The sequence below is a fragment of the Onychomys torridus genome, chromosome 1 (assembly GCF_903995425.1).
Source record: "Onychomys torridus chromosome 1, mOncTor1.1, whole genome shotgun sequence".
Lineage (NCBI taxonomy): Eukaryota > Metazoa > Chordata > Mammalia > Rodentia > Cricetidae > Onychomys > Onychomys torridus.
The window spans coordinates 110,697,493-110,712,247 of NC_050443.1; the positions used below are offsets into that span (position 1 = coordinate 110,697,493).

Genomic DNA, 14,755 nt, shown 5'->3' on the forward strand with positions numbered 1-14,755 from the left:
AAAATGTGCTTTTTAGTACTAGTCTCTGAGTGAGTTTGCAACTAGCTTGTCTACTGACCCAAAATACAGAATTGTAGATATCACGGTATGAATTTGGCATCTTCCCCTTCACTTTTTAAAATGATGAGAGAATTTCATTTAAAACTGTCAGCAAATGTCAAATCACACCCCCCTTAAAGTATGGATTTTGTATTAAGGATGCTTAATACTATAGAGGAAATAGACAAATAGAATAACTTTACAGTTAGTAAGCAGAGGGTCTGAGAGGAGTTAGAGTGAGGAGTGATCATGTACACATGTATGAAATTCTCAGAGAAGTATTACAAATAGTATATTTAAAAAAAGAACAAGGGGTGGAGAGATGGCTCAGTGGTTAAGAGCACCGACTGCTCTTCCAAAGGTCCTGAGTTCAATTCCCAGCAACCACATGGTGGCTCACAACCACCTGTAATGAGATCTGGTGCCCTCTTCTGGCCTGTAGGGACACATGGTAGCAGAATACTGTATACCTAATAATAAAATAAATAAATAAATCTTTTAAAAAAATAAAAATAAAAAATAAATAAATAAAGAACAAGGCTAAAATTAACAAACAGTAGATCTAATGAAAGCTAAAAGTCTTTGGTCATTGAATCTATCTGTGATGACTGTGTATATGTGTGTTATGTGCACATGCTTTTTCTATTTTCTTTTTAAATATTTATTTATTATGTATACAGTAGTCTGCCTGCATATATGCCTACATGACAGAACAGGGCACCAGACCCCATTATAGATGGTTGTGAACCACCATGTGGTTGCTGGGAATTGAACTTAGGACCTTTGGAAGAGCAGCCAGTGCTCTTAACCACTGAGCCATCTCTCCAGCCCCATGCTTTTTCTTAATTAAAAAACAAAGTATGTTTATTAATCAGCAATGATATAATTTAGAATTATAACATGAAGTGAAAAACAAACAACTTTCTTGGTATTTTCAAATTTCTGGCGTGTTACTGTTGTGATTCAGGGACAATAAATCAGTATTCCCAGGTCTTCTCAGAGTTTTCAAAATTATGGTATTTTAAGATACTTCTAACACTCTTCACACTCAATAATTTGAATAGCTAAGATTCTTGTTTAAAGATGTTCTTGTGTGTCCAGCAGACACATTATGAGGCATATTCTGAGAGCAGTTGACCAGCCAGCTTGGCTATGCTGTAGGCAGGGCTATTAATGCTAACCTTTAAACCCAGGCTGTGCAATGGGCGTGTGACAGAATGGCTTCATGTGTGCTTTCATCAGTTCAGTCCTGTGCACACACTCGGCACTGTCACCTTGACATGATAGTGGACATTCTTCTGCGTCCACTTCCCACCCCTCTCCTCCTCACAACTTCCTTCCCTGTCTGTGTCAGCCTTTGAATTAATATGTCAGGGCTTCTGGAACGTCTCCCCTCTCAAATCCTTTTTGTTCAAACTTTTTACAGGACCCTAGGTTTATGTATCAAACATTTACTGATAATAGGTCACAAAGAATTTGATTGTAAGACAATGGATTAGTATATATAATTTTATCATTTATTGACAATGAAATGAAAGCAAACTTGCTTCCTACTAAGATGATGTTCTTATTTATTTTTACATAAAGAATTAAACCTTTGATAGACATTTGATACTGTGGGGCATAGGAATCTTCAATGGATTTCAAATTAGTCAGTACTTAGATTTTATAATCCTTACGGTTTGGAAAGCAACTTCACATGATTATGTGCAAAATAGCATTACATATTACTGTTGCTGAAAAAATTGTCTTAATCCAAGCCAAATTTATTCAATGATTTTTTTTTTAATTAAGCCCAAGTCAACAATTAAAAAAACAACATTCTAACACAGTTCAATTCAAAGATACACTAATTTGATATTTAGGCACTGAAAGATGACAGTAGAAAATGTTGTTTTTGTTTTCCATAATTAAACCATTATGTTTCTACCGGAGCTAAAAGCTTTGTCTATTAAGTTCATGGGAAACACCAGTCTGGAATCAGAGTTGGGGTGCTTCTGGGCAGCATCTGCTGGCAGGGCATGGTGTGCTGCATGTGCAGTGCCCATGCCGTGCTGCATGTGTAGTGCCTGTGCTGTGCTGGATATGCAGTGCCTGCGTGAAGCGTTGCAGTGCAGCATTTAAGAGTGCTGCCACAGATATCTCAGACTCATTTTGTGTGTGTGTGTGTGTGTATGTGTGTGTGTGTGTGTGTGTGTGTGTGTGTGCGCGCGCACGTGCGCGCAGTCTCTTTGTGCCATATCACAGATGGAGAGGTTGAAGGGTAACCTTCATGAGTCACTTTTTTCCTTCCACCATGTAGGTTTTGAATATCAAACTCAGGTCAGCAGCCTTGGTGGCAAGCACCTTTACCTATTGGAGCTGTCTTTCCAGCCCTACATATTTGATTTTGAATTAATTTTTGGTCATGTCACATTCAGAAGCTTTTTACTGCTACCAGCTTTTTTTAACCTCACATTTAGCTATGTAGCCTTTTATGGGGTCATGACACAGTGTACGATGCTATGCTATATGTCACTATTGATTCATTTTCTAGATTTTTATACTAAAAAACCCTCTAGTATATACTCTCCATACCCTTGTAGCTGGCTTTTTTCATTGAGCATAGTTATTTTGAGATTCCTCCATAGTGATTTGTTCCTTTTTATTACTGCATATGATTCCAGTATACTTCAATTTATCCAGTTCATCCATTCACTTGTTCACAGATGGTTGTTTTTAGTTCTGGGCTAGCCAACATAAAGTGATCATGACATTTGTTTATGGATGTTCATTTGGGTGCATTCTGAATTAAGTAAGCTCTTACTACTTTCCTTTTTTCGGTTCTTATTGCAGAAAGTTATCGGGTGGTACAGATTCCGTCGAAACACTCAGCAACAGATGTCCTACAGAGAGCAGGTTATCCACAAGCAGCTCACCCGTATCCTTGGTGTGCCCGATCTTGTCTTCCTCCTCTTCAGTTTCATCTCTACTGCCAACAATTCTACTCATGCTTTAGAATATGTTCTCTTTAGACCAAATCGCAGGTAAAGAAAGCTTCCCACCACTGTACATAAAAAGAAAGATGCTGGGCCTCAGGGGAGGGCTCAGTGGGTAAAGGAAGTGTGCGGAGCTGATTTGGCTCCCTAACAACTATGTAAAAGTTGGACATGGCACCCTGCATCTGTAACCCAGCACTTGGTGGGCAGAAATAGTGGATCCCCTGGGGCTTGCTTACCAATTAAATGAATTAAAATAGTTTGAGGGTCAATAAGCATCATTTAGACATATTTGTATTCTTATATTAGATATTTCATTTGCCTCTTCATGACCCATTATACAAAAATAGAGTTTTGCTACTTTTGGAGTCTAATTGTAACTTTAGAGCATACAGTGCAAAGACAGAAACTGTAAAAATGATCCATCATTAGTGATGAGGGTTCTGCATTTAAAGAGGAAAAACAACATTATGTGGCCATGTTTTCTGCTTGTGAGTTGCACAAAGCTTTCCCTCTGGAACCATGCTCATAGGATCAGTAGTCTACGTCAGTGAAAATAGTTATATTGTCTGGTAACTATTTCTAGGATTTCATTAATTTTCCACTAGGTATTTCTTTAGGATTTCTCAGTCACTATGGGCATGCAAATAATTTCTGAGCCAGAGCCACTGCCCTCAGGGAGTATGCAGCAGAGTTTATGCTAGAAGGGAAAGGAAGATCACTGACTGCATCCTCTGTGGGTTAGCTTACCAGTTTTGGAGACACACAAGCCTGCTCTCAACCCTGTCCTTTTGCTTTGTTTGTTTTTGAGGCAGGGTCTTGCTCTGTAGTCCAGATGACCCTTTGCTACATAAAGCAGGTCAGCCTTTAACTTGTGATCTTCTTGGATTTGCTGTTTGCTTTTTTTGAGAAAGGGCCTCCCTTTGGATCCCTGACAGACCTGTTACTCACCCTGTAGCTCAGAATTAGCTTGTATAGCTAAGAATGACCTTGAACTTCTGATCCTCCTGCCCCTGCCTCCTAAGGAATGCCAAGATTACAGATGTATGCCACCGCACCTGGCTTATCTGGCTCTGGGTATTGAGCCCAGGGCTTTGGGCACTCTTGGCAAATACTCCACCAGCTGAGCCACATCCACAACCTTCAATCCCACTCCTTTAATTTTTTTTTTTTTTTTCCAGAGCTGAGACCCGAACTCAGGGCCTTGCGCTTGCTATGCAAGCGCTCTACTCTACCACTGAGCTAAATCCCCAACCTCCCAATCCTTTAATTTTTTAAAAAGATTTTATGTGTGTAGATGTTTTGCCTGCATGTATTTCTGTATGTATACTACATGCAAATGCGTGCCTGATGCTGGCAGAGGCCAGAAGAGACTGTCAGATCCCCTGGAACTAGAGTTAGAGGTGACAGTGAGCCATCATGTGGGTGTTGGGAATCAGACTTGTCCGTCCCAAGTCTTAAACGAGAACTTCTAGAACTGGGAATGGTGACACATGCCTATAAACCCAGCAATGAGGTACTGAGGTGAGCAGAGTATTTGAGCCCGTGAGTTCAACCCTGAACTAGGCAACACGGCAGTAGAACCAAGTATGGTGGCGTATGTCTGTAATCCCAGCCCGTGGGAAGCTGAAGCAGGCAGGAAAAAGGTGCCTTGGAAGCCAACTTAGGCAGCCTAGTGAGACCCTGCCTCAGACAAACAAAGAAAAGAAATGTACTTATTATGTGCTGTTTTTCTCAATCTCCCCACAGGTATAATCAAAGGATATCACTTGCTATTCCCAATCTAGGCAATACTAGCCAGCAAGAGTACAAAGTGTCTTCAGTGCCAAACACTTCTCAAAGTTATGCCAAAGTTATTAAAGAGCATGGGTAAGTTGAAAGGTAAAATGAGTTGTCAACAATATTTTCTTTGTTAATATTTTTTAAGTAGGGGGAAATGTAAAATCAAATTTATTTTAACTGAAATTAAAACAGTCAGTTCTCTAGACCACCACCATATATTAGAATTCATTCTTAATAAACTATTGAAACGATCCCTATAGCCAGACAGTGGTAGCATATGTCTTTAATCCCAGCACTCAGGAGGTAGAAGCAGGTGGGTCTCTGTGAGTTCAAGGCCAGCCTTGTCTACAAAGCTAGTTCTAGGACAACCAGGGCTACACAGAAAAACCTTGTCTTGGGAAAAAAAAAAAAGGAGAAGAAGAAGAAGAATAAATAATAATGATCCCTGAAGTGAAGTATGGTGGCTCACACCTGTAACCACTTCACTTGAGAGACTGAAGCAGGAGATAGTCATAAATTCAAGGCCAGCTTACAGAGTAAGATCCTTCCTACAAAACAAAAAAACAAAACAAAACAAAACAAAACAAAACAAAAAACAACTCATAATAAAACAGACCTGCTCTGTAAGACATGGTAGCATATACTTCTAATCCCAGCACCCAGGAAGCAGAGGTATTGGATTTCTGTTCGGTTCCAGGCTAGCCTGGGCTACATAGTGAGACCCTGTTTCAAAAAGACAAAAGTAAATTTAAACAACTGAGGCTGGAGAGGGAGTTCAGTGATGATTAAGTATTTGCAAGCATAAGACCTGAATTTATATTCTCATCTTGTTAAAAAGCTGGGTGGGAGGCTGGAGAGAGATGCCTCATCAATTAAGAGCACTGATTGTTCTTGCAGAGGACCTGGGTTCTACTCCCAGCACCCACATAGTGGCTCACAACCATTGTGACTCAAGTCCTAGGGGATCCAGTGCCCACTGTTGGGAACCTGCAGACACCAGGCATACATATGGTTCACAGACATGAATGCAAATAAAACATTCATACACATAAGACAAATTAATTCAAAGTAAAAAGCAGGGCTGGGCAGAGCACATTTATGACTCCAGCACTAGGAGTAGGTAGGTACTTGGGACTTGCTGAGTAGCCAGCAAAACAGCCAAAATGGAGAGACTGTCTCAAACAATAAGGTAGAGAGAAATAGGAGAACACCTCACAGTGACTTCTGACCCCAACACATTGGAGTGTACTTGTACGTGCACATGAACAAACATGCATGTGCACCTTTACACACACACAAATAAAAGGATGCCTGAAATTAATGGGTTTTTTTATTCTTACTGAGATAACTTTTACTGTATTTTTTCTCAGATTGTATCTTTTTTTTAAGTTTTTGTTTGTTTGTTTGTTTTTTAATGCATGTGAATATTTTCCTGGGTGTCTGTATTTGTACTGTGTGTGCAGTGCCTGAGGAGACCAGAAGAGAACATTGAATCCTCTGGAACTAGAGTTATATAGATTCTCTGATTTGTGGGTGCTGGGAACTGCAAGAGCAGGAAGGCTTGTAAACCTCTGAGCCATCTCTCCAGCTGCTTTTCTCAGGTTTTAAAAAGAAAAACAGCCAGGTGTGGTTGCACACATCTTTAATCCCAGTATTTGAGAGGATTTTTTTTTTTTTTTTTTTTTTTTTTTGAGTCCCAGGCCAACCATGGCTTCATAGCGAGTTTCAGGCTGGCCAGGGCTACATAGACCCTGTCTAAAAATAAAAATAATAATAAAAAAGGAGAGACAAACATGGTCACTGGAAATTATTCTGTTTTTAATTGGTGCTGTGTTCTTTTTTATTGTCTTCTATAACCCTAGTAGGATTAGCATATTATTACCCACACCCTATCACCTTGAGTCACAGCACGTAATGATATTAATAGTGTGTGGTAGAAGTGATAACAAAAAAATGCCTCTCATGGTCATGGTGAATTTAATAACTCTGACATCCTTTTTTTCTGTCTTCTAGTACTGACTTTTTTGACAAGGATGGAGTCATGAAGGACATCAGGGCAATTTATCAGGTTTATAATGCACTTCAGGAGAAAGTACAGGTAACTAATGTTTCCATCTTGTTTATATTGCTCAAATCCTACTTTTTTTGTTTTTCTTTCTTTTTTTTTTTTTTTTTAGCTGAGGATCGAACCCAGGGCTTTGCGCTTGCTAGGCAAGTGCTCCACCACTGAGCTAAATCCTCAACCCCTTTTTTTGTTTTTCAAATCTGTATCTTTTAACTGACAAATGAATAGCTGTGGTTCACAGTCATAATTGGGGTCTGGAGAAATGTCTCAGTGTTAAGAGCACTGACTGCTCTTCCAGAGGACCCAGGTTCAATTCCCAATACTCACAGGCAATGTAATAAATAATTTCAGATATCAGTCTACAAGCCCTGCCTCATGCTGAAGTAGAGGCATTGAAGAAATCTATTAATGCTGATTCTTAGAACACTTAGGACCTCTTTGCAGTCGTACTTTTTCTGGGAAGTGCATCTTCAAACGTGAGTTTAGAGGGGTGCTGAGAACACAGTTGTCTCTGTCCGTTATATTCTACAGGAGACGATGTCCAAAGCCTACACCCTGCTCTCTAGCTCTGCTCCATCTAGTCGGTTCATTTTTCCACAGCCGCCGCTGTGGAATGGGAGGATTGCAGTGGAATCTGTTTCTTCCTAGTCATTCATGCAACAAATATTCATGGCACCACCTCCAACTGCCAGCTACATGCTGACATTGCTTCCCACTGTACTTACATTCGAGAGCTAGAAGAAAAGGAACAAAGTTGGGACTCTCCGAGCTTGGAAGAGACCCCAGAGAATGGAGGGAGGAGTGAAGGTAGCCTGGAAAACAGGGGAAGGCTCGGTGAGAGACAGAGCAGTGCAGGCCAGTTTCCAGAACTATGTTCACTGTATGCTTGGAAGTGGAGGGAACACTGCCGGTCATGCTCACTGGTGCCAGACTTGCTTTCTGGAAGTTTCTGGTATTTCTGCTATGGGAGGAATGTGCAGTGGAAAAACAGCTCTTTGTCCCAAATTCATGACCATGGCCTTTCAGCCCATCACCATTAGCCAAACGACTTCTATATGGTCCTTCTGATTAAAGAAGGCCAGCTCTCATAGTGGTTATTGGTAGCTGAATTATATACATTCCAACCTCAACTCTGAAACTTACTTTCTTTTCCAGATTTCCCTTATCATAATTATTTTCAGTTAAATAAATATGTCTTAACTGTCTTTTTATTTTTTATTTTATGTGTGCCCATGGAGGCCAGAAAAGGGCATCATATCCTGTGTAGCTTGAGTTATAGATGGTTGTGAGCCACTGTGTGGGTGGGTGCTGGGAATCAAACTGGAGTTCCTTGGAAGAACAGCCTCTGGGCCATCTTTCCACCCTATCTTATCCTATTTTTAATTGTTGGTTATAAATGAATTGTTGAAAACATCTCATTCTAGGCTTATCTTTTATGCTTCCTTCCCTTGTAAGCTAGACTGATAAAAAAAAATTCCGTTTTTGTTCCAATAAAATTAAGCAAGGGAAGAAATTCTATTTTTCCCATCCTAGCTAGCCTTTCAAAAGACTTATAAACTGAGTTGCACAATCACCTTTTTTTTTTTTTGAGCTGAGGATCAAACCCAGGGCCTTACGCTTGGTAGGCAAGTGCTCTACCACTGAGCTAAATCCCCAACCAGCACAATCATCTTAAAATGATAAAAATTAAGAAAGCAAGTTAGCCAGGTGGTGGTGGCACACGCTTTTAATCCCAGCACTCGGGAGGTAGAACCAGGCAGATCTCTGTGAGTTTGAGGCCAGCCTGGTCTACAGAATTAGATCCAGGACAAGCACCAAAACTACATAGAGAAACCCTGTCTTGCAAAAAGAAAAAGCAAGTTAGTAACTAATAACAGTCTAGTGGGGCTGGAGAGATGACTCAGTGAAGTGCCTGTGGCACAAGCTTGAGGACCTGAGTTGATCCCCAAAACCTGAATAACAAACCTGGGCATGGGCTGGAGAAATGGGTCAGCAGTTCAGAGCACTTGGTGCTCTTGCAGAAGACCATTGTTTAATTCTCAGCATCGTTGTTGGGTGGCTTACAATTACCCATAACTCCAGCTCCAGGAGATCCAACACCCTCTCCTGACTTCCACAGCACCCACACAAGCACACGCATACACATAAATAAAAATAGATCTTAAGGCCACGTGGCAGTGGCACACACCTTTAATCCCAGCACTCGGGAGGCAGAGGCAAACTTTGTGAGTTTGAGGCCAGCCTGGCTCTACAGAGCAAGTTCCAGGATAAGCTCCAAAACTACACAGAGAAACCCTGTCTCAAAAAACCAAAAAAAAAAAAAAAAAAAAGGTTGGGCATGGTGGCATACACCAGCATCAGGGAGACAGAGACAAGAGACTCACTGGACTACATGACCAACCAGTATAGCCTATTCAGTTGAAACTTGGTCAAAAACAACAACAAATTCCTATAAATCTGGCCACCTGGGTTTGATCACTGGAGCCCTCCCCTCTTTCTTTTTTTTTTCTTTTTTTTTTTTAGCTGAGGACTGAACCCAGGGCCTTGCCCTTGCTAGGCAAGCGCTCTACCACTGTACCACTGAGCTAAGTCCCCAACCCCTCTGTAGCCCTCTTAAAGGTGGATGAAGAGAACTGACTTCACAGTTTCCCTCTGACCTCCACATGTGGTCATGGTGCGCGCGCACGCACGCACACACACACACACACACACACACACACACACACACACGTGCACTCTAATTATGCACTTACTAATTTTTTAACTTATTAAGTATGTGTCAGTTATGGATCTCGATGGGTGCTAGGAACCAAACTCTGCAGGAGCAGTCCTGCTTTTAGCCACCAAGCCATCTCTCTAGCCCCTAATGAAAATAATTTTTTTAAGATGACTAAAACTGACTCCTCATTGTGTTGATTAATATAATGTAGCTTGTAGGACACAGCCTTAAAAAGAAAACCAGCAAGCTGGAGAAGTGGCTCCATCGGTGGTTAGAGAGCGCTTGCTGTTGAAGTGTGAGGACTAGAGTTGAGACCCCAGTGTCTGTGTGATAGGCTGGACACGGTCCTGCGCATGCCTGTGCATGCACTGGGTGGGCAGAGACAGGACCACCAGCTTACCAGCTTCCAGTCTAGCCAAAAAATTCAGGAGCTCCATGTTAGGGAGAGACACTTTCTCAAAGGAATAAGGCAGAAAATGACACCTGAGCTATGTGGGAAAGGCTAGTCTCATAAAGGGGAACTCAGCCCTGCTCTCCTGGGCACTCAAGACTGCCCTACCTTACCTGTCTGCATTTAATTTGGGTGACTTCAGTGCCTGGTGACCTTGGAGGCCAGAAAAAGGTGTGGATCCCTTGGGAGCTCAGTTACAGGTGTTGTGAGCCTGCTGGGAATCAATCCTGGGTCCTTTGGAAGAGCAGGAACCAGTGCTCCTAAGTGCTGAGCCATCTCTCCAGGCCCGTTTTTCCTGGGATTGTAATAATTACAGATTACCTCCTGCCTAGTTTGAAGCTAACTTTGTTGTGTTTTTTCCCTCAGGCAGTGTGTGCAGATGTAGAAAAGAGTGAACGAGTTGTTGAATCTTGTCAGGCAGAAGTGAACAAATTAAGAAGACAAATCACTCAGAAGAAAAATGAAAAGGAACAAGAAAGAAGTAAGCTTCTGACTGAGTGTCTACCATTCCATATCAGAGAAGTGTCTTGGTTTGTTAGGGTGGGGTTCTGAGGTCTGAACATAGGCTTTCCCACGTGCTAGGCACTTCACCACTGAGCTACACTCCAGCCCCCGTTTTGCATTCATTTTATTTCATTTTATAATTACTTTATACACTGTCTCACTGTGTATCCATGGTAGGCTTGAAACTCACTGTGTAGACCAGGCTGGCCTGATCTGTCCCCTAACGCCTCCCAAGTACTAGGATTACAGGTATGTGCTCACATGCCTGATGAGATCCAAACGACTCTACCTCCTGAGTGGTGGAATTAAAGTCATGAGTACCCAGCTTTACTTTTTGGTTTTGTATGTGTTTGTTGTGCACACCAGTGGGAGGTCAGGTTGTAGAAGAGTTGGTTCTCTTCTCCCAGGAGATTGGACTCAGATTGTCAGGCTGGGAGGCAGAGTTAATCTGTTGGACCATCCCACTGGCCCTGCTTTTTAGTTTTGAGAGTGTTGGTAAGTTGCCCAAACAGGCTTTGAACTTGACGCGTGGTCCAGGCAACATCAGACCTGGGATCTTCCTTCGTCATTCTCCAGAGTACCTAGAATTTTCTGTTTGTTTTCACAGAGAGGGTTTCTCTGTGTAATCCTGGATATCCTGGAACTCTGCTCTGTAGACCAGAGATCCACCTGGATCTCTACTGGAATTAAAGGCACATGCCACCATACCTACTTCAAAGTAGCTAGAATTACAGGTCTTGCTATCTGGCTGAACTATTCATTACTTTAATTATCAAATTACCCATTCAATGACATGAGACCATTCCAAAAACCTCCCCTAATCCTCATGCTTGTGAGGAAGGGTCTCATATACCCCAGTCTGGCCTTGAACATTCTCTGTAGCTGATGATGACGTTGAATTTCTGATTCTCCTGATTTTTCCCTCCCAAGTACCAGCACACCACCATACTTTTATGCAGTGGTGGGGACTAGATCTCAGGCTTTGTGTGTGTTAGGCAAGATCTTTACCCACTGAGCCATAGCTTCAGTTTGGTGTGAATCCTTCTATACTAAGCAAGTACCAGGTTCACATGATAGAGGAAGGACATTTCCTTGTCATTAAGCATTTAATGAGAATCGCTTTTTTCATGGTATTCCTCCAATTTCTGAAACGAAAACAAGAGGACCAAAGAGAAAAGATGAAGCAAAAGTTAGTATAGATCTTAGAAATTTGGTGCAGATTTTTGTGTGTATTGACAATATCATCTATTTCTAGCAACCGTGATAACTACTACCAAGCTAACAATGGTATGCTGTACATATCAGGATGGTGTCCTATGTTCATTAGAGCTTTATAACTTAGGGGATGGAAAGGTGACTTGCTGCGTCTGCAGAGGACTAAGTAGGTTCCCAGCACCCACGTAGGGCAGCTCACTACCTGTAACTCCAGTTGCAGAGGATCCAGCACCCTCTCTGGCTTCCTTTGGTACTTTTATGCAAGTAGTAGACACAAGTACACATTAAAAGAAAAGCAATGTGATATTTGAAAGAATACTGTCCAAGGAATGTTCTGTGTTCATGTGCCTGTAAAGGTGGTGGGATGGTTTCTAGTGTCAGCTAGTAGTCCCAAGTTTTTGAGCACAGTGGGCAACAGGTGGGCAAAACAGCATATAATTTGAAGTGACAACCTGTTTTACATGTGAGGGCTACATTTCTATTCAGATTGCCTGGATTGTCAACTGTTTTCCTTTTTGCTTTGTTTTTGTTTTTTTGAGACAGGGTCTCACTGTGTAACCATGGTTGGCCTGGTACTCAAGATGCAAATAAATGGATGTGTAAGAAATTATTTATAAAATATTAACAACAATAACTTCACAGCCTTATTGATCATTTCCAAAACATTCAAGTTGACCTTTTAGTGAGTGCAAGTAAAAAGCTGTGAAGGTAGAAAGTTTGTTCAAACGTTCTTCCTGTTTCTGTGTAGGATTGCAGCAGGCCCTGTCAAGCAGACAGATACCGTCTGAAAACCTGGAGCCAGCATTCAGCCCTCGGATGTCCTGTTCTGGCTTTGCAGCCAGAGGGAGAAGTACTCTCGCAGACACTGAGCCCTCTGATCCCCCTCCCCCTTATTCTGACTTTCACCCAAACAATCAAGAAAGTCCTCTGAGCCATTCTCGCATGGAAAGGAGTGTCTTCATGCCTCGGCCTCAAGCTGTGGGCTCTTCCAGCTACGCTTCCACCAGTGCCGGACTGAAGCTCTCTGCAAGTGGGGCAGACCTTCTTCCTGCCCAGAGAGCAGCTGAAGACAGTGCGGAGGAATCAGACGACAGTGATTATGAAAATTTGATTGACCCTGCAGAGTCCCCTCATAGTGAATGCTCGCATTCAAAGAATTCACGGCCTGTGACACATGCCGAGGAGGACCCCAGGAACACTCAGACCTCCCAGATTTAAGTAAACAAATGACACTCTCTCCACTTGGCACTGCTTTTCTTAATGGCTTATTGAGAATTTGTTGAGGACTTAATCTGTGGGGAGAACTGCTTTCTCAGATGCCGTGGCTCTCAAGTGGAACACCCCATGCACAGAACCCCCAGAATCCTCTGCCCGCTGGTCCTCACCTCTGGGTGCAGTGCATGGGTTCACAGCAGAATCATTATGATAATCAAATTGTCCTAATTCTGGTGCGATTCATGGATGTACTAGTCAATTTAGGCAGAGTGAGACTCCTCAGTGTAGTCTGTCCTTTAAATTGGAGAGGAGAGACTAAGTACAATTAGTCTATAAATACTCTAGAAGTCAGAAACTTACCTCTGCACTGTCATGCCTTGAAATTTGCTTTTCAAAGGGAAATGAGTTTAGCAGCAGCCTTCCAAGAACTTTCTATGATGAGCCAAATTCATCTTTGCCAGAAAAGAAATTTTGTTAATTCCAAGAAGCCTAATTGGAACAAATCAGACACTGCTTCTCCTGTCTGCATGACTTTGTAAGATGGGAGAGAGGGCTTTGTTTCAACGTTTTTTCTACTAGCCTACGTATTGTCACTTAAAATGGTTGCCTTTTTAAAACGTAGACATACTAATCCCCAGTGAGTACTCATCCAGATCAGTGTCATGAAGTCAGTTCCTTGTCTCCTAGTGTACGGCGGCCACTGCTGCACCACACCAGTACAGTTGGCCTCTGTTCTGGAGTCTTTGAGGAAGGCCACATGGCAGTGGATGGCAGAAAGGAGTGAGATGCCAGGCCTGAGTCTGTGCTGAACAGATCCTAGACACAGCAGATTTAGCTGAGTTCCTGTGGAAGAAACGTAATGCACTTCGGTCTGGCACAGCCGGGGCTAGGTTTGTGGAGGAAGGACATTTTTAAGAACATATCCAGGAATCTTGGTGAATACAATATGCTGCAATGGTCTGAATAACTGTACCCCCTCCCCTTTTTTAAGTTGCCATTTGGAGGATAATTGCAAATGTATAGAGACCATTGAGATGCACTTACGTTTTTATTTAATTACTGCTTGTTTTCTAGTTTTGCCCAGAATGTGTAAAACCACTAAAAACATTTTAGAATATATTGGGCTCCTGGATTGGAAATGGCAAGACCTGCCATTTATGGCGGTCAGTCAGCCCATAATGCTTGCCGCTCAACTGCCTTTCCTTGAAATAGTTAAAACATATAAGGATGAAGAAGTTGTTAAAAGGCTTAAAATTTGGTTCCAAAGGATTCCTTTCTTTTACAGTGATGTTTACTCATGAGCTCTAGCTCCCAGGCTCAGCAGATACAGGCTTAGAAATGAGATGCTGGACTACCCTGCCTTGGTTGTGCCCTGGGTAGGCACTGGAACTGCTGTCCCAGTTTTGCTGGGCTTACACCACTGCCGTTTGATTTGAATGTTGAGGGTCACTTTATCCGCAGTGAGTTCCAGCTTTTATCAGCTACCTACTAGCGGCTTCAGCACGGTGTGAATTCCAGTTTTTTAAAGTGCCATCACCATCTCCTCTGTTCAGATTTTGACATTCAGGAAAATATTCTTATTTTTATGCCATACTGAAATATACAGTGTATATCTGACAAAGCAGTTAAATGTGACAATAAAAACTTATTTAATCATGATACATCATTTTAGTGTCTGTCTCAGCACCAGCATGTTCTTGCTTCCATAGGTATTGCCTCTTGGGTAGGTCTTATTTTTTTTAAGACTTTATTTTTGTTTATGTGTATGTGGGTCCATGTGGTGTGCA

General features: G+C 41.9%; 1 protein-coding gene across 1 annotated transcript in view; it reads left to right on the forward strand.

Moving 5' to 3' along the window:
* The window catches only part of Abraxas2 (abraxas 2, BRISC complex subunit), a 36,151-nt gene extending 21,522 nt beyond the window's left edge, over window positions 1-14,629 (forward strand). Inside the window, exons 5-9 of the mRNA XM_036167011.1 lie at window positions 2,875-3,065; window positions 4,767-4,886; window positions 6,813-6,897; window positions 10,401-10,515; window positions 12,502-14,629. Coding sequence (XP_036022904.1) covers window positions 2,875-3,065; window positions 4,767-4,886; window positions 6,813-6,897; window positions 10,401-10,515; window positions 12,502-12,971 — 981 coding nt within the window. The 3' untranslated portion in view covers window positions 12,972-14,629. The remainder of the gene's footprint in view (window positions 1-2,874; window positions 3,066-4,766; window positions 4,887-6,812; window positions 6,898-10,400; window positions 10,516-12,501) is intronic.
* Window positions 14,630-14,755: the final 126 nt, after the last annotated feature.